Source organism: Misgurnus anguillicaudatus, chromosome 10 (assembly GCF_027580225.2).
Source record: "Misgurnus anguillicaudatus chromosome 10, ASM2758022v2, whole genome shotgun sequence".
In the NCBI taxonomy this organism is placed as follows: Eukaryota; Metazoa; Chordata; class Actinopteri; order Cypriniformes; family Cobitidae; genus Misgurnus; species Misgurnus anguillicaudatus.
The window spans coordinates 40,566,795-40,586,233 of record NC_073346.2 but is presented as its reverse complement, the minus strand read 5'-3'; the positions used below and the strand labels follow the sequence as shown (position 1 = coordinate 40,586,233).

Below are 19,439 nucleotides of genomic sequence, written 5' to 3'. Positions count from 1 at the left end.
TAAGATCTTTATTCACAGTGAATCTCAATAAATGAAAATGTGGGAATTGCTGAATATAACCGTATTAAAGGATTACTTCTCAAAAAAAAAAAAATCGCAATTTTAATGATTTACTCATCCCCATGTCATCCAAGATGTTTTTTGAGGAAAACATTTCAGGATTTTTCTCCATATAGTGGACTTTAGTGGACCTCAACAGTTTACAGTTTCAATGCAGTTTCAAAGGACTCTAAACGATCCCAATTTATAGTCGTGCATAAGGTCTACGTCGTAGGTTATCCGTAGCCTGACGGGCACCTTGTCAAATTTTTAACAGCGTGTCAGTTTTATGCAGACCGCAAGCGCTGTGATTGGTCCACTAGAACCCCTCCCTGTCATGGGTATTTCCGTTTGCGACGGTGAGAACAAAGATTGGCCAAGTTGAGGAGTGATTTAGCTGGAACTAGCTAACTAGTTGTTTTTTTACTTTAATCATTGCTGGTCTTTTCAAAACGCACAACAAGTTGCCGTTTCTTCTTCATTTGTGGGTAAACTTGCCAAGCTGCTTCTTCATTGACGGTCATGCCGCTACTGTTGTTACACGCGTGAATACTGCCTACCAGCGGTCTGCATGTGTGTTTGCACGTCGACGCCGCCGCAGAAGTTTATATAAAAAACCGACGCGTAGCCTACACTGCCGCAGCTACAATTCAGGACGTATGCACAACTATAATGAGCCCTTAAGGGTCTTATCTAGCAAAACCATTATCATTTTCACAAAAAGAAAGTACTTTTAAACCTTGCACTAGCCGTGTGATGGCCCAGCGTGACCTTATGTATTACGTAATCATATCGAAAGGTTATGCATTACATAACAATAAACTAAACCAAAGACATTAATTAGTATCATTCACATACAACAATGTCTGAACGCTTCTCTTTCTCCACACTTGTAAACACTGAAGCAGTAGTTTCACATACGTCATGCGTGTCCTTTTGATATGATTACATAATATCTAAGGTCATGCTGGCGCATCGCGCGGCTAGTGCAAGATGAGAAGTTGTGTTTTTTTTTTTGTGAAAATGGCGATCGTTTTGATAGATAAGACCCTTATGGTGCATTCCTTCCAGCCACGATAGAGGTGGCAAAAATGCGCTATTCGTGCAAAGTTGGATGCTTGAAATTTTGAATTCGCTTCATTTGCACATGAAATTTTAGCCATTCGAGACATTCACGTGGAATTTCACGTCATGGGAGGGGCTTCTGCAACTCCCCTGAGACTCCGCCACTCCGCTCGCTTCCTGTATTAGGTCACAACTATAGCAAGGTCCTGATTGGTTAACACGGCGCGGAAATCCGCTGAAGTTCAGATTTTTCAACTCGCGCGTTTCCCACGGCAATGCTTAATTCACGCGGAACGCGCCATTCGCTGCGCTTACCCCGCCGCAGGATGCCTAATCGTGTCTTTGCATTGACTTAACATGTGAACCACTCGTGCTTGCCGCGTCTGTATTATGCCCAAGTTGGGTTCATTTAGAGCCCTTTTGAAGCTGCATTGAAACTGTAAACTGTTAAGGTCCACTAAAGTCCAGTATATGGAGAAAAATCCTTGAATGTTACTTTAAAAAACTTAATTTCTTCATGACTAAGCAAAGAAAGACATAAACATCTTGATGATATGGGTGTGAGTAAAGAATCAGATTTTTTTTTAATGGTTTAAGGTTGAATTTCATTTAAATGTCTTTCCTCTGCCATAGAATCCTTCTATTCATCACCCTCGTGTTCCTTTCCTGGGCCTAACCAATGAAAAGATCACTCACCTCTCTGCCAACAGTATCAGAGCCACCGTGGCCACCGAGAGCAACAAGGTACGAGTGAATCTGTGTCGATGTAGATGTCTGTATTCAGTTGATTTGTTGTGCTGTTGTTGTCAGTTGCTCACAATGTACCCATCTGCGTTGCTCTCTCCGTGTCTAGGTGGCCACATGGGTGGATGAGACGCTGAGCACTGTAGCTGCTAAACTAGAACACGGAGCGCAGATGTTTCCAGAGCTGCAGGGCGAGCGCATCGTCTCCCTGCACTGCTGCGCTCTGTACACGTGTGCGCAGCTGGAGAGCAGCCTTTACTGGTGGTGAGCAGGCGACTGCTTTTCTGTCTGCTGCTTTGAGACGTTCTGCTCGTTTTCTGCGTATAAAGTTGAAGTTTTTGTTTTCTAGGGGTGTCGTGCCTTTCAGCCAAAGGAAGAAGATGCTTGAAAAGGCCAGAGCCAAGAACAAGAAGCCAAAGTCCACCGGCGGCATGTCTTCTATACCCAACATCACTGTAGGGACTCAGGTGAGGAACCAAATGGATGCCAGTCAAACATTTGGAGACTTTTATTGTTATTTTTAAATATGTAAAAACTAAAAAACACTATTGTCTATCTTCTGCTAGGTGTGTCTGAGGAATAACCCTCTATATCACGCTGGTGCTGTGGCCTTCTCTGTGAATGCTGGGATTCCTAAAGTGGGGGTCCTGTTGGAGTCCGTGTGGAATATGAATGACAGCTGTCGTTTCCAGCTCCGCTCACCCGAGAGTCTGAAGAACATGGAGAAGAACACCAAGACACAGGAGACCAAGTAGGACCTCATTTTATTAAAGCCAAATGTGTACATGCAGATGATTTTCTATGCTGATGATGACTCGTGTACACAGGACGGAGAGCAAACCAGAGTTGGTGAAGACAGAAATGGGACCTCCACCGTCTCCAGCGTCCACGTGCAGCGACACATCCTCCATCGCTAGCAGTGCATCTCTGCCCTACAGTATGTACACCGACCCATTAACCTCTGTGCATCTGTGGCCTACAAACTGTCCTCTACTATCATCTCGATCTATTATAAGTGCCCTACATTTTTATCAGGCAAACTCATTAAAATAAACTTATGTATAAGAAACTTGAAGCAAATCATTAATTAACCTCTGTCTAGTGTGGTGATTTCAGGGTAAGTTTAGTTTTCTGGACACCCTATCCATTCACAATCCTTACAGGTTCTTAAAGACATCTTTTATGCCATCATTAGCTAATCTGATGCAATCATAAGATTTTCTGATCGATAACTTGCTTTGGCACAGAACGAAGGCGCTCAACACCAGCACCAAAGGAGGAGGAGAAAGTCAACGAGGAGCAGTGGCCTCTACGAGAGGTTGTCTTTGTGGAGGACGTTAAGAACGTCCCTGTGGGAAAGGTGGGTGCCATTTCACACACCTGCCGACTGGATCCAGTGGAGACCGTATCATTCCCTTCATTGTTTGTTTAAATAAGATTGATGTCTGACTGATATTTGTGTATACTGATATTTATAATGTTGTGTACAGCTGTACAATATAAATAAAGGTGTTCTGTCTGTGTGTGACACTTTGCTGTGACGCCTCATTTGCAACAGTTCTCTCTTTTGAACTCAAGGTGCTAAAAGTCGATGGTGCATATGTTGCTGTGAAATTTCCAGGGACGTCGAGCAGCGTGAGCAGCCAAAGCGCAGCTCCGCCTGACTCTGACCCCTCCTTACTGCTGCAGGACTGTCGACTGCTCCGTATCGATGAGCTGCAGGTACACACACACTCCAAAACACCACTCACCCTTGCCTCTTGAAAGGGTTAAAAAAAATTCCCATAGAAATGGGACACCACTACTACACCATCATATGTCAAAGTGTAGGTGCAGTGTTTATCATGCTGCCATCACGTGTAGTCATAGGTTTGGTCCGTTAAAGCCTAAAAAGTGGCCATGGACTTTTTGCCAAAAGCAGCACACCACACACACAATACATTTTTTTCTGAAAATATGCCCATTTTCCAGGTCCCCTAGAGTTACACATGTGATCTTTACCATTTTAGAATCCATTCAGCTGATCTCCGGGTCTGACGGTACCATTTTTAGCATAGCTTAGCATAATCCATTGAATCTGATTAGATCATTAGCATTGCGCTAAAAAATAACCAAAGAGTTTTGATATTTTTCCTATGACTTTTCTGTTTTTACATCGCGTACTTAGACCGACAGAAAATAAAAAGTTGCAATTTTCTAGGCTGATATGGCCAGGAACTATTCTCTCAGTCTGGCGTAATCAAGGAATTTGCTGCCGTAACGTGGCTGCAGGAGGCGCAATGATATTACGCACTCCCCGAAAATCTGTCGGTCTTAGTACACGATGTAACTACAAGAGTCAAGTTTTGAATAGAAAAAATATCCAAACTCTTTGGATATTTTTTGCACAATGCTAATGGTCTAATCAGATTCAATGGATTATGCTAAGCTATGCTAAAATTGGTACCCCAAGACCCGGAGATCAGCTAAATGGATTCCAAAATGGTAAAAATCAGAAGCTGGAAAAGTAGTATATTTTCCAAAAAAAGTGGAGTGTCCCTTTAATGCTTTTTTATTCTACTCGCATGAGCAGCCATGTTGGAAAATTACTTACCCCTTCGTTTGAAGTTGATCCTGAAAAAAATCTTCATTTAAGAGGTATCTGGCCCTTCCCCACCCCTCCCATTAAAAGCGAATTGAGAAATCCCTAGCCCTTCATGTGGGCATGCTAAACGTAGGGGTAGGGGTAAGTGAAGGGGTAATGGGATTGATCCTAAATATTTCTCATCACGTATCAAGTTTTAAGAACAACTGCATACACTGTCCCATAAACCTAGTTGTGTTATGGCTGAGAACCAGTGTTGACTGCACTTATCTTTCTTTTACTCCCAGCATGATTTCCTCTCCTCTTTTGTATCCTCAATACTTGTCAATGATTTATGCGTCAGCCTGCGCTCATGGGTCACATTGAGTTACCTTGTAAAGTTAACAAGCACTGTTCCTTCGTTTCAACAGGTTGTTAAAACGGGCGGAACACCAAAAGTTCCAGACTGTTTTCAGCGCACGCCTAAAAAACTTTGCATCCCAGAAAAGGCTGAAATTCTAGCTGTGAACGTTGACTCCAAAGGTGAACATTTTAAAACTACTTTAATTTAGTAGCAGACGTACCCTGTGCTCCGAATAACTGTTGTGTTTTTGTCCTGCAGGAGTTCATGCCGTGTTAAAAACTGGCAGCTGGGTACGGTATTGTATCTTTGACTTGGCCACTGGCAAAGCCGAGCAGGAAAATCACTTTCCCACCAGTAATCTAGCTTTCCTTGGCCAGAGTGAACGTAACGTGGCGATCTATACGGCTGGCCAGGTGAGAGCACCTCTTGTCTATGCCAAATGCATGAACAGGATGATGTATTAAATGCTTATGTGTCAATGATTTAACTGCCAACGTAAAATTACTATAGAAGTGCTAAAGACCATCATTAGACTTTTTCATCTTTAGCTGTCCCCTCTTTGTCATCAGGAAAGTCCCATCATTTTAAGAGATGGAAACGGCACCATTTATCCCATGGCTAAAGACTGTATGGGGGGAATACGCGACCCCGATTGGCTGGACTTGCTGCCCATTTCTAGTTTGGGCATGGGAGTTCACTCACTCGCTAACCTTCCCAGTAACTCCACAATTAAAAAGAAAGCAGCTATCATCATCATGGCCGTAGAGGTATGACACAACACCCTGATAGGCTTCCCCAATTTTAAAGTCACGGTGTTTGCACAAACTCAAAATCCTTAACAATCACTTTTCACAATCTAGCAACTGCTTCGCAGTCAGGTGGCAAGGATTACAGTGACTGCTTTCAAGCTAGAGATTTCAGAATCTTTCTTCAAATTGCTTTCTTGATGACCTTACCCTGCACAGTTGCTTTAATCGCATTTATTCTTTCTGTTTCAGAAGCAGACGTTGATGCAGCACGTGCTACGGTGCGATTACGAGGTGTGCAGGCAGTACTTGATGAGTCTGGAGCAGGCAATGCTGCTCGATCCGAACCCTCATGCGCTGGACGCTCTGCTTGGCCACCGCTGCGATGGCAACCGTAATGTCCTCCATGCCTGCGTGTCTGTCTGCTTCCCTGTCAGCAACAAGGAAACAAAGGAGGAAGAAGGTAAGCATGCACAGACTGTTTCTTCAAACCGATCACCATAGCCACAGAGAGGTATCATGTTGTTCTCTGTGAGATGCTCGTAACAGCTGACCTGAGATAACTTACAATGTGTTTCAGAAGCTGAGCGCTCTGAGAGGAACACGTTTGCTGAGAGGCTGTCAGCCGTAGAGGCTATTGCTAATGCAATTTCAGTGGTGTCCAGCAACAGCTCCGGGAACCGAACTGGATCGTCCAGCAGTCGAGGGCAAGTATACAAATACACCTGAACCTGCAGATAACTCAGCAGTATGATTACTAATGGTGCGTTCACACCAGACACGAATGAAGCGTTAAGAGTGAATGATTCACATGTTAAGTCAATGATGCATACACGCAATAGACATCATGTGGCGCGATGCGCAAATGGGGCAGCCCGAATGAGGTGGCGCGAATTAATCAGGTGAGGCGAATGAGGCGGCGCGAATCAGGCGTGGCGAATGAGGTGTCGCGAATCAGGCATGGCGAATGAGGCGGCGCGAATCAGGCGTGGCGAATGAGGCGTCGCGAATCAGGCATGGCGATTGAGGCGGCGCGAATCAGGCGTGGCGAATGAGGTGGCGTGGGGCAGGAATCGGGCGAGGCGAATAAGGCGGCGCAGGGCGTAAATCTGACGAGGCGGATGAGGCAGCGCAGGGCGTGAATTTGGCAAGGCGAATGAGGAGGTGCGGGGACCCGAATATGGCCAGGTGAATGAGGTAGTGCAGGATGCGAATCTTGTGAGGCGAATGAGGTGGCATGGTGCGCGAATGAAGCGGGGCAAGTTGAATGAGGCAGCGCGCAAATCAGCCGGGGCGGAGCGAGGTGAATGAGGCAATGTGGGGCGCGGATCAGGCGGTGCGAGGTGGCTTGGAGCGCAAATCAGGCGGCATGAGGCGGGGCGCGAATCAGGCGGCGTGCAAATCAGGTGGCGCGAGGTGGTGTGGGGCGCGAATCAGGCGGCATGAGGTGGCGGGGGGCGCAAATGAGGCGGCGCGCACAGGCGAGCTTGCTTTAGTAGTGAGCCAGCAAAATGAGTGTATTTGCTTCTGAATTTTATGTGCTAATGAAGCGAGTTAACTCAAAATGTTTAAGCGTTCTACTACACTCAACTAGCGCAATTTATTTGCTTCATTCGTGTCTGACATGAGTGCACAGTCAGTACTGTGGTACCAAATATGTTGTGTTGGACATGTTAGTTATTGCCCCTGGCATTTGTTGGGTTCTCATGTTTGTTTTCAATCACGCTTTTGTAGCTTGCGTTTAAGGGAGATGATGAGGCGCTCTCTACGAGCTGCAGGTCTGGGCCGTCACGAGTCCGGACCGTCCTCCAGCGACCACCAAGACCCTGTTTCGCCCCCTATTGCACCTCCCAGCTGGGTACCGGACCCTCCGCCAATGGATCCTGGTGAGTTTATTGGCAGTTGGTATGACTTCTTGAAGAGATGTATTGCATGCATGTGGTAGCCGTGTGTCTTACAAAACCATTTTCTCTGCTAGATGGTGATATTGATTTCATCTTGGCCCCTGCAGTGGGCTCACTTACCACTGCCTCCACAGGCACCAGCCAGGGACCCAGCACTTCCACTATACCAGGTGCGTGAACTGGCCTCCCAGTGGACTCCTTACAGTGGTTCTCAACTGGTTTTCCCTCAGGACCCAGATTTACACTGGACGCCGATTGGTGACCCAACACAGTACCAGACTGCATAGAAATTTTTTGCAGCCAATAGTTAGTCTAATTATCGGCACAAATCATGTTTCTCCTTATTGAAAGAATTAAAGCTTTATTTTATTGTAGTCATTTGTCATTTTGTTTATTGTTTATGAAGATGAGGGCAACCTGACCATTTTAAAATCAGTCTAATCAGACGAGTTTCTCTACCAGTTAAGAACCTCTGGCCTGCAACCTTCTGTTAAATGTGTCTTACTTTTATGGTTGTCCTTTATTCATGTTTGCTTCCTGAAGGGCCCTCGTCTGAACCGTCAGTGGTGGAGTCTAAAGACAGAAAGGCCAATGCACACCTGATACTGAAGCTGATGTGTGACAGTGTCGTTCTGCGGCCTCATTTAAGAGAGCTGCTCTCTGCCAAGTGCGTAGCTCACGTGTGGCTCTCAATGAGAGCTGATCTCTTTTCAGGCATTTGTTTTATGTTGTTGGCTGTCTCTGAGTTTTTGTGTTGCTGTTGTCTGACAGGGACGCCCGTGGAATGACTCCATTCATGTTGGCAGTGAGTGGGAGGGCTTACCCGGCTGCAATTACCGTTTTGGAAGCAGCCCAAAAAATAGCCAAAGGTACATACGAGGAGTGGATGCAGTTTAAATTAGGAGTAGAGATGCACCGTTTGCAATTTTCTTGGCCGATTTGCGATTTTTCTGTAGGTGTGACCTGCCGATACCGATTTTTGTAGATTCTGATTTTCTTCCTTCTGTAATTGACAGCACATACTCTACAAACAAAAATCCACTTTTCTTAAAAAAAAACTTTATTTTGATCATAAAAGAAATGATTAAACATTGCACTTTCACCCAAACTGCATTAATTTAGATCAACGTGTCATTTGCGGATGTGGGGCAGGAATTTATAGGCACGTGCGGACCTGCGGGAATCTATAGGCACGTGCGGACTTGGTCTTGAATTTCATTTCCTGGAAACGTGATCCATTTTACACAATGCAGCTGTTAGATAACTGGTCGGTAGCTGCTTACACTGTGAGTGTGCGTGTGGCTGTGACGTTATTGCTTGCGCAACTGGCAACGAAAGGACCGGCTCAGAATAGAAATGTCGTGACACTGACCAATTCCGATTTCTGGACGTCGATTGGTGCATCTTTACTTAGGAGGATTGTGTACTTATGGTTCAAGACATGATGAAAACATGAAGGGCATTACTGTTGTCTTTCAAAAAACAACTGCTCAGTTATAGGTCAGTCATGATTGATCTGTGTTTACACGTAGGTGAATCGGGTCACGGAGAAAAAGAGGACGTAACATCCGTGTTCATGGAGATGATCTGTCCTCCCGGCACCAACCCAGACGACTCTCCGCTCTATGTCCTTTGCTGTAATGACACCTGCAGCTTTACCTGGACCGGAGCTGAGCACATTAACCAGGTGAAACTCCTCAAAGTAAAGGTCATTTTTAAAGTTAAGTGTTGGTAAAGACTGTTGAGTAACTGGGCTTGTGTCTATATGCAGGACATCTTTGAGTGCCGGACCTGCGGTCTACTCGAGTCGTTGTGCTGCTGCACTGAATGCGCCAGAGTTTGTCACAAGGGTCACGACTGCAAGTAAGTGGATGGCATAAGGGTCCCTAAACAGAAGGCATTCTGAACAATTACGTTCAGACATTAAACATGACATTTTTTGTTTTGCAATCTAATAATTATTGGTTCTTGTCCAGGCTGAAGAGAACGTCTCCCACTGCATACTGTGACTGCTGGGAGAAATGTAAATGTAAGACGCTCATCGCCGGCCAGAAGGCAGCTCGTCTGGATCTGCTCTACCGGCTCCTGACCACCACTAATCTAGTTACCACACCCAACAGCAGGTACACCACCTAGAAACACATCAACAGGCTTAATGGTTTAAAGCAGATTTTCATACAGATTATGTCTTTCCAGAATTGGACTGTGAGTTACATTTGAAGAATCAGGATGTGTTTCTCGTGATTCTTAACCTCAGTTTTAGATTAACAGCATGCAGTCACACGTCATTTCTCACCTTTGTGTTTGTCTGACAGAGGAGAGCACATCTTGCTGTTTCTGGTGCAGACTGTTGCTAGGCAGAGCGTGGAGCATTGTCAGTATCGACCACCTCGCATCCGAGAGGACCGGAACCGGAAGGCCGCCAGCGCTGAAGGTTTGTGTTACAGTGGGGAAGTGGATTTTATCAGGTCATGTATTGGATCATAAACAATAAGGGGTGGCTTCCCGGACATGGTTTAGATTAATTCAGGACTAGGCATTCATTATATTAGAACATTTAAGTCGTTTTTACAAACATATTTTACAACTGGAATCCCACGGGTCCTTAAAAGTTTGTGAATCTGGGAGGAAAAATGCAAGGCCCTGGGAAGTTTTTGAAAATATACATACATAGAATACAGGTCATTGAAAGTGCTTGAATCTATTTTATGCAAGAAGTTTTCTGGATAAAAAGTCCCTGTGTAGTGTAGAATAATATCATAAAAATTCTAGACTTTTTAACACGCATGCTAAACTTTTCACTTTAAATGCTTATATCTTCTGTATGCGAATGTTGATTCATACCAAAATGCTTTTTTGCATAGTTGTGTTTGACACATGAAAACGTCTCGGGTTACGTATGTAACTGTTGTTCCCTGAGAAGGGAACGAGACGCTGCGTCTCCCTTGCCATACTTCCTGCGTCCCTGTAAAGCCGTCTTTGGCAATATTTCAGATAGCGATATACTTCCTGGCTCCTGCGTTACCGTCTTTGTCGTTAAGCCTCACCATTGGTTGAATTTGATATACACATTCAGATGCACTTACCCCTGGAGGCGTCCCCAAAGTGTCACCGCAGTGATGCAGCGCGAGTTCCCTCGAAAGGGAACTGTAATAATGTTTCTTAAAAGGTAACACAATGTAACCTTGCTCTCACTTGAATTGTGTCCCCACATTTAGTCCTTGAATTTGTGGGTATTGAACCTGGAATGTCCTTGAATTTGAAGTTAACTTAGGTGTGGGAACCGTGTGTGCAGCTTGAGAGAAAACAATGGCAGTGATGTACTGTATGTTAAGATATGCCAGTCTAAGATGTTTTAAGGGATAGTTCACCCAAAAATGAAAATTCTGTCATTTACTCACTCTCGTGTTGGTCTAAACCTCTTTGAGTTTTTTTTATTTTAATAAACACAAAAGAAGATATTTTGATAAATGATTGTAAGCACCCAGCTGATTGTAACCATTGACTTTTATAGTAGGAAACAAATATTATGGAAATATTGTTAAATTATGAAGATATGATATGGTAAGCACACAGTTGACGGTACTTATTGACTTCCATTGTATTTGTTTTTCCTACTATGGAAATCAGTGGTTACAATCAGCTGTGTGCTAACCATTATTTATCAGAATATCATCTTTTGTGTTTTCAAACAACATGAGGATGATAAAATAATGACAGAATTTTAATTTTTTGGTGAACTATCCCTTTAAGGCAGCTTAAACATGTATTTCAGTCTGGTACAGGGATAAATCCGGTCTGGGAAACCACCCCTAAGTAAATAGTTTTGAGTGCATTTGGAGTGCTGGTTATAGTTAAAGAAGTTGTTTTAAGTGCAAAGCAAGCAGCTACATTTTTATAAAAGGTTATGAAAACATTTCCATCAGTGGATATATCTTTTCACATTGTCCCTAACCTCTTTGTCTCTCTTTCTATCTTTCAGACTCTGATATGCCTGATCATGATCTGGAGCCTCCTCGGTTTGCTCAGCTCGCATTAGAGCGAGTGTTACAGGACTGGAACGCCCTCAAGTCAATGATAATGTTCGGCTCTCAGGAAAACAAAGACCCGTAAGTGTTTTTAATAATATGTTTAAAGTGGCTTCAGGCAAATGCACTCGGTTCGTGTGGCTTTACAAATACTTTGTTGTATGTTTCAGTCTAAGTGCCAGCAGCAGAATTGCACACCTCTTACCAGAAGAGCAGATGTACCTGAACCAGCAGAGCGGCACCATCAGGCTGGACTGTTTCACACACTGTCTTATTGTCAAGTGTGCACCAGACATCACCGTGAGTGATATAATTAGTACTACATTTAGTTGTCAAAACATAACTCTTTACTCGCCAGCATTTAAAAAAGTTTAATGCCTTCGACAAAATAATATTTTTCTTAAAATATATAAACATACAATTTATCAAATGACAGAACGGACCCTTTGCTTTCTAACAAAAAACTTTTATTCTATCTTCATTTTTTATCACCTTTCAAATAAAGCTGAGATTATTAGCATTTTTGTAAAGGACTTTTGTGAGAGATCAGATTCAGAGCGATGATCAAAACATACACAGAGTTTACACATGCTTGCTAGTGGATACCACCAATAGTGGAAAATGGATTGCCATAAAAACTTGTCATTGGCAGGGAAGCCTTTTCTCTTAATTGACGAGATAACTAGTCAATGGCGTTGAAAGGGTTAATAAGTCTCATACTTAATACATCTGTATTAGGGCTGCACAATTAATCTGCACTAAACAAACCTTTATGAATGGAATATTGCCCAGATATTGCAACCGCATGCGATTTGTCATGCAGCCCTAATCTGTATACCTTATAGTAATGACTTTCATTAAGTGAATAAAAGTGAATGTCATTTCAGAACTATCTTAAAGGAACAGTTTAGCCAAATATGAAAACTGCTCGTTTTTATTGGCACACGCATTGTTTGCTTGTTAAGTCATACATGACATTAGGGATGAGAAATTGGAGAAATTCTTAAGTTTTGTTAAACTGTTCCTTTAATTATTTTGGAAAAATGAATTCTAATATCAGCATTGTAGTAATTATTTTTTTCTTGCTTTCTAGTTTATTGACACACTGTTAGGGACTCTGGTGAAGGAGCTGCAGAACAAATACACCCCCGGCCGAAGGGAGGAGGCCATTAACGTCACGCGCAGGTTCCTGCGCTCCGTGGCCAGAGTCTTTGTAATCCTCAGTGTGGAGATGGCTTCCTCGAAGAAGAAAAAGTATGGCTGGTTTATTAATAAATATGAGCTTTTTCTTAAAAGTCATTCCTGGTTTTAATTTTGCAGTTCGTCTTTGCTAAATCAAATAAAATTTGTCTTTATTTTTAACCCTTTCCATCTAATGGGGCTCCATTCTACTTTTATAGAGGATGTAGTTATGGATTGGGGGCTGTAAATGTATTTTATGCTGGTTCAAAGGCAGAAATATTTTTACCCTGATCACTTCCTCTGTGTTCCCTCAGCAACTTCATCCCTCAGCCCATCGGGAAGTGCAGGCGAGTGTTTCAGGCGCTGTTGCCGTATGCAGTGGAGGAGCTCTGCAATGTGGCCGAATCCCTGATCGTGCCGGTGCGTATGGGCATCGCCCGCCCGACGGCCCCCTTCACCCTGGCCAGCACCAGCATTGATGCCGTGCAGGGCAGCGAGGAGCTCTTCTCTGTGGAGCCTCTCCCACCACGACCCTCTCCAGATCAGTCCAGCAGGTTCGTCACAGTAAATGAAAGCACTGAAAAGTTTATTTGCTGAATTTCATCTCGCTTACATTGTGGTTGGGGTTGTTTCTCTCAGCTCCAGTGCATCTGTCTCCTCATACATCATCAGAAACCCACAGCCCCGACGCAGCAGTCAGTCACAGACGGCCCGCGGACGTGACGAGGAGCAGGATGATATTGTGTCTGCCGATGTAGAAGAGGTATGTGATGCCTTTGTCTCCAGTGTTTTATAGAAAGCTTTACATACATGCATGTGCGCCTGCGTGTGTGTACATTTTCAATAAATCTAGTGTAATTGTTAATTGTAAAATTGTATTTATTTGTCTTATGTCTTATCATTGTTATTTTATGGTCCATTTCGAAAGCTCAAGTTTGATATAAGCTCCAGGTGTAACTGGTTGTTTACCTGTTCAGGTGGAGGTGGTGGAGGGTGTTGCAGGTGAAGAGGATCACCATGACGACCAGGAGGAGGCAGGGGAGGAGAATGCAGAGGCTGAAGGGCAGCATGATGAACACGATGAGGATGGTGAGCAGAGCTGTTTATAGAAAACCCCTCCAACACTGAACAAGAACTACTCGACAGACTAAAGCTCACTTTACAGATATAAATCATCAAACAACATCCTGTCAGGAAGTTTGGCTAATCTTCATTTTTAACATGCTTTCAAAATGACACAACACAAATGTTTAAGTGCACAGATGTGTTAAATTTTGCATGTCTGCATCATTTTTGTCCAGGCATGATAGCATTCATTTGTGTTTGGATTGTTTATAATCATTCATCATTTATAGTCTTACTTTATGACCCTTTTTGTTCTTGCCTTGTAGGAAGCGATATGGAGTTGGATTTACTTGCTGCTGCTGAGACTGAGAGTGACAGTGAGAGTAACCATAGCAACCAAGACAATGCAAGTGGCCGGCGGAGCGTTGTGACGGCTGCGACCGCAGGATCTGAAGCAGGTGCTTAAAATCAGAAGTGTTAGGATAACCTTTGACATATGATGCTTTTTAATTGTGTAGTACCCCACGGGTTGGGTCGTGTCTGTCAACTAGCTTTACTTTGGTTTGGCTAGCTTTTCCATTGAGTTTAGTAACACTTCAGAGTGGGAGGGATTATAGGCGTGTTGTTATATTTGCGCTGCCTACTGCTGTGACATCATGCAAAAAGTGTGAGCGAGCATCGTTGGAAAGCAGTGTTTCCCATACATTCATTTATTTGTCAGTCTGCCACAAAATCAAAGTTGACCACCACAAATAGATGTTTGCACATCGCGTTTATCACTACCTCTGTGTCACATGACCGTTTTTGTACAAACACCAGTGGTATCAGTTGACATGCTTCGCTGTGTAAAGACTCATTTAAGTTGCAAAAATGGTGTGCACACATGCGTACTTTACCCAGTGGAAAAGCCCCCAAAAGTGACCAGACATGTGGGATACTATGCAATGGAAAGCGCTATTATGTGACATTCACACCAGACGCGGAAGAGGCGGCAAGCGCGAGTGATTTACGTGTTTAGTCAATGCCAAGATGCGAATAGGCATCCTGCGGCGCAGTGCGTGCGAATGGCACAATGCGCACGAATGGCGCAGTGTGTGTGGGCTGAAATTTGAACTTTGGCGGATATTCGCACCACGTTAACCAATCAGGAGCTTGCTCTGGTAGTGACGTGATTACAGGGAGCGAGCGGAGTCGCATAATCCCCTCCCATGACCCGATTTCCATGTGAATGTCTTGAATAACTAGAATTTCAGCCACGCGAATGAAGCAGGTAAACTTAAAATGTTCAAGCGGCCAACTACGTGCGAATAGCTTATTAGGGCTATGTATCGCCAAGAATCTTGCAATACGATACATATCATGCATGATACAGGAGTTGTGATGTGATATGTTGCGATACTGTAAAGCGAGGAGATATATTGTCCCATTTCCTATTTTAGGAATATCATTTTAGGAAAGCTGTCATTGAGAACTCATAACCATATGTAAACCTTAGCAAAATAATTTGTGGCATGCCCCAATGCTAGTACTTCCTGTCACTGTTTAAGTTCAGAGATAAGAAGAATGATATCTAGTGGTTGGGATGTAAACTCCAAATGAAACTAAACTGTTATGAATCTTGTATGATTTTTATATATAAAAAATTGATATAGCTTTCTTGATAATCAATACAGTATTGTTAAACAAAATATCACGATACTCGCATACATCGATATTTTCTTGCACCCCTGTTGCTTATCTACTTCTGACAGCAATTACAGAACAACTTGGGTTCGTTTGTGTCTAGAATATCTGCTTTTAGCTGTAATCAGTAATTTGATCATATTTGCACTGGCAACTTTACTAGAACCTTCCACACAACTGGGATTAACATAAAAGGGGCTGTTTACACTTGGTATTAAGATGTGTTTTCGTCGATCAGATCACAAGTGGACGAGAGAGACACATTACGTTTACACCTGGTATTTAAATCCGTCTCTTTTGTCGACTTTCAACCGCTTCTGTCCTGAATACTGTGAGGGGGCAGTCTGTCGAGACGGTGGGCGAGTCTCTTTGCTGTCATTCAAACCCGAGCGGGAGTAATGATGAGTTTATATGGACGCAAACTAATATTATGTCAGAGTCCACTGCTTGTTTAGCAAGTAAACATGCTGCACAGAGTTTTTTATGTGTGTATGTAAGAGCTTTCTCTGAATTTTCAGCGCAATTGATGAAATAGGATCGCGCAACTTTCACAAGCTTGCAAAATTAAACTGCAGAGACCAAACGCTTTAGTTTTATCAATGAAAGGCTAAAAATAGCGCTCTTCACCATGTGTCCGCGCAGGGTCCGAAATTAACACCCGCCAAGCGCCAAATGCGGGTAGATTTTCCGTTTGGCGACTAAATTCAAAAGGCTACCCGCCACATTGGCGGGTGATTTTCATACCAAAATATTAATGCAATATAATGTGTTTGCCAGTAACTAATCTGGGAACGAGGTGAGCTAGCCACAGAACGTCTCTACGCTCCCAGTCTCACACTAGAGACGGTCTGTTGCTAGCTAGTACTGCAGGTAACTTGCGGTCTGCAGCTATCTGCTGCATATTAGCTATCAAAATGCATCCCCGCCCCATCTTGACTTATAGGGAGGAAAAATATATTTAAATGCTTATGCATTCTTTCACAGATTTGGATGGGTAATAATGGTGTATGAAATTCAGGCAGTGTGTATTTAAATTACATTTGAGCGCGCGCTCGAGTTTTACTTTCACTTTCGCGCGAAAAGACGCAGTACAGGAAGCAATCCGTCATGATTTGTCATGGGTTTGTCGGGCAAATTCTCCAACTTCGTCCTGTCAGTCATTACAATCCTCACGTAAGAAAATTAAATCTCTCGCAGCAAGCTTTAAAGTATAGATTGTACGGGCAGTGAAGAGTGACTCTGTGCAGAATCTCTCTTAAAGCGACGGTGGCCCCTGTTTTTCTGATCGAAAAAATGATCCAATCTGTAACTGGGTGATCCAAACTGTGAGTTTTGTGACCCACTAAACCACTTTTAAATGGTGAGTATATCTGGTGTGGGGATGAGCAGGAAAAGTTGGTTTACATGGAAATCCGGTCTTTTTGTTTGTTAAAAAACAACAGCATCAAAACAACAACAAGAATAGCAGATAAAACATTGTGGTTAGATGCCCTATTGGCTTTGTATTGGCAAAATTTGGCCTGTGGTAAAACTAATTGAATAAGCCTGTGCTATGCCCACAAAGTCAAGTGGCATTTTCTTATCTGTGACTTCAGTTAATATTTGTACTGATGATTGATATGTACTGAAATTTGATATGTGTTATTTGTGTTTTGAAAGATGTTTTGTCTTAATATTCTACCTTAAAAGTACTGTATTTTTTATTCGGGCTACTTGCATTCATTTCAGGCTACCAAAAACTGAAGAGTGCCTGCCCGAAGGCAGGGCTGAAATTTTGCGAGCCCTGCCATGAATACAGCAAATTAAATTAATGTACATGTGACAAAAAAAGGCTGTTTATTATTCTGGCCGGTAAAAAATGTGTTTGGCTGGTGGATTTTTTCATCTACCAGTCCCCGTGGCAGGTGAGCCAAAAAGTTAATTTCGGACCCTGTGTCCGCGCCAGAAGTCAGAAAAGACATAAAACTCAGTACCTCAGATTCGATAAATGGGCGGAGAGAAGGCGGTCGCGTGTGGCTGTTCAAACACATTCAACCACATGTGCGTTTCGCAACTCCAAAGCAATCCGATCGAAAGTGGTTTCGACTACCTCTGGATGTGGTTGAAAGTGGTCGAAAGTGGACGAGCTCAAAACGTTTTGAATACCGTTTACACCTGCCATTAATGTCGTCCACTTGTGATCCGATCGACGAAAACGCATGTTAATGCCAAGTGTAAACAGCCTTAATGAGAAATACCTGTTATGTAAGACGTACTTTTTTTGTCCATCTCTGTCCTGAAGGTGCCAGCAGTGTTCCTGCATTCTTCTCAGAAGACGATTCTCAGTCAAATGACTCAAGCGATTCAGACAGCAGCAGCAGTCAGAGTGATGACGTGGACCAGGAAACATACCTGCTGGATGAACCTCTAGAAAGAACCACGGGTTCAGCGCACGCCAATAGCGCTGCCCAAGCGCCGCGGTCCATGCAGTGGGCTGTCCGCACCACACCTAGTCAGCGCACTGCTGGAGGAGCACCATCCAGCTCATCCACACCTGCTGGTTAGTGTCACCACACTTCATCATGAGTTACTCTAGTACTATTCAGATGATAATCCACACATTAATCATACTATTTGTCCTTACTCAAAGTCAACATTAGTATGATATATTAAATTAAGTAAAATGTAATTATAATGAGTACTGAGTCCCAGTGCATACTTTTTTGTTGTACACTTAAATGTATGCACTTTCTCCTCACTGAAAGAGTGCATGCTTTTATTAACTGACATTAGAAATGAGTTTCAAAAATTTTAACATGTCTTCTGAACATCTTCAGCGAGCTCCACAGGGCTTATTTACATAGACCCGTCCAACCTGCGACGCAGCAGTGCGATCAGCACCAGCGCAGCCGCCGCGGCCGCAGCCTTGGAGGCCAGTAACTCCAGCAGCTACCTGACATCCGCCAGCAGCCTGGCTCGAGCGTACAGCATCGTCATCCGACAGATCTCTGACCTCATGAGCCTCATACCCAAGTACAATCACCTGGTCTACTCCCAGTACCCCGCTGCTGTCAAACTGACCTATCAGGATGCTGTTAACCTACAGGTGAGGTGTCACTCCATATATGGGCTAACTTTAAAGCGAACTGGTCATCATAAAGCATTTGTCACTTTTCAGAACTTTGTGGAGGACAAGTTGATCCCCACTTGGAACTGGATGGTGTCCATTATGGATTCCACAGAAGCTCAGCTGCGTTACGGCTCAGCGTTGTCCTCTGCTGGGGATCCTGGTCACCCCAGTCATCCACTGCACGCTTCCCAGCACGCCGGTCGAAGGGAGCGCATGACCGCACGTGAGGAAACCAGCCTCCGCACCCTCGAGGGTCGACGGTAAGTAGTGTGGTAGCGATAATGGAGTGAGAGTTAATTTCTACCGAATCTCAAAAATAAAATGTCATCATTCACTCTGCGTTTCAGTCGTGCTGCCACGCTTTTGACGGCTCGTCAGGGGATGATGTCAGCACGTGGAGACTTCTTGAACTACGCTCTTTCTCTGATGCGTTCCCATAATGACGAGCACTCGGACGTTCTACCCGTGCTGGATGTGTGCTCGCTCAAACACGTAGCTTACGTCTTTCAAGCCCTTATATACTGGATCAAAGCCATGAATCTGCAGACCACACTCGACACCACACAGATAGACAGGAAAAGGTGATGTCCGCTGAATGTCATTTTCTGAGGGCTCTCTAAAGATTAACTTATGTATCACTTGGTCTTTGTGTATTGATGCTTGTTTAAAAAAACATTTATCTCAATTTCTGCTTCTTGTCTGGTTCTTCAGGAATCGTGAGCTGCTGGAACTTGGCTTAGACAATGAAGACTCTGAACATGAGAACGATGAAGACACCAATCAAAGTGAGTTCTTGAAAGTACAGATTTGCATTAAATCCCCCACAGTTTGGTTTGGGCCAGCTTACTTTTGTGAGCTTTTCCACTGGGTGCAGTACATAGTACCCAATACTTTTTTTCGTACCACCTCGGTTGGGGTTCCAGGCGACCCGAGCTGATACCAAAACA

General features: G+C 43.7%; 1 protein-coding gene across 8 annotated transcripts in view; it reads left to right on the top strand.

The window, feature by feature from the left end:
* ubr5 (ubiquitin protein ligase E3 component n-recognin 5) overlaps positions 1-19,439 on the top strand; it is a 48,304-nt gene that overhangs the window by 16,009 nt on the left and 12,856 nt on the right. For 7 of the 8 annotated variants that reach the window (XM_073872621.1, XM_073872620.1, XM_073872619.1 and 4 more), the window contains 32 exons: positions 1,738-1,848; positions 1,958-2,112; positions 2,198-2,315; positions 2,415-2,599; positions 2,676-2,785; positions 3,096-3,208; positions 3,427-3,570; positions 4,843-4,954; positions 5,034-5,188; positions 5,345-5,542; positions 5,774-5,984; positions 6,102-6,228; positions 7,256-7,407; positions 7,500-7,595; positions 7,969-8,092; positions 8,197-8,294; positions 8,958-9,112; positions 9,197-9,288; positions 9,402-9,548; positions 9,741-9,859; positions 11,408-11,534; positions 11,624-11,753; positions 12,547-12,707; positions 12,950-13,189; positions 13,275-13,398; positions 13,613-13,724; positions 14,027-14,158; positions 17,665-17,922; positions 18,200-18,468; positions 18,541-18,752; positions 18,840-19,073; positions 19,204-19,277. In XM_073872621.1, the coding sequence (XP_073728722.1) occupies positions 1,738-1,848; positions 1,958-2,112; positions 2,198-2,315; positions 2,415-2,599; positions 2,676-2,785; positions 3,096-3,208; positions 3,427-3,570; positions 4,843-4,954; positions 5,034-5,188; positions 5,345-5,542; positions 5,774-5,984; positions 6,102-6,228; positions 7,256-7,407; positions 7,500-7,595; positions 7,969-8,092; positions 8,197-8,294; positions 8,958-9,112; positions 9,197-9,288; positions 9,402-9,548; positions 9,741-9,859; positions 11,408-11,534; positions 11,624-11,753; positions 12,547-12,707; positions 12,950-13,189; positions 13,275-13,398; positions 13,613-13,724; positions 14,027-14,158; positions 17,665-17,922; positions 18,200-18,468; positions 18,541-18,752; positions 18,840-19,073; positions 19,204-19,277 (4,795 nt within the window). The remainder of the gene's footprint in view (positions 1-1,737; positions 1,849-1,957; positions 2,113-2,197; positions 2,316-2,414; positions 2,600-2,675; positions 2,786-3,095; positions 3,209-3,426; positions 3,571-4,842; positions 4,955-5,033; positions 5,189-5,344; positions 5,543-5,773; positions 5,985-6,101; positions 6,229-7,255; positions 7,408-7,499; positions 7,596-7,968; positions 8,093-8,196; positions 8,295-8,957; positions 9,113-9,196; positions 9,289-9,401; positions 9,549-9,740; positions 9,860-11,407; positions 11,535-11,623; positions 11,754-12,546; positions 12,708-12,949; positions 13,190-13,274; positions 13,399-13,612; positions 13,725-14,026; positions 14,159-17,664; positions 17,923-18,199; positions 18,469-18,540; positions 18,753-18,839; positions 19,074-19,203; positions 19,278-19,439) is intronic. The other variant, XM_073872618.1, reaches the window with a different exon arrangement.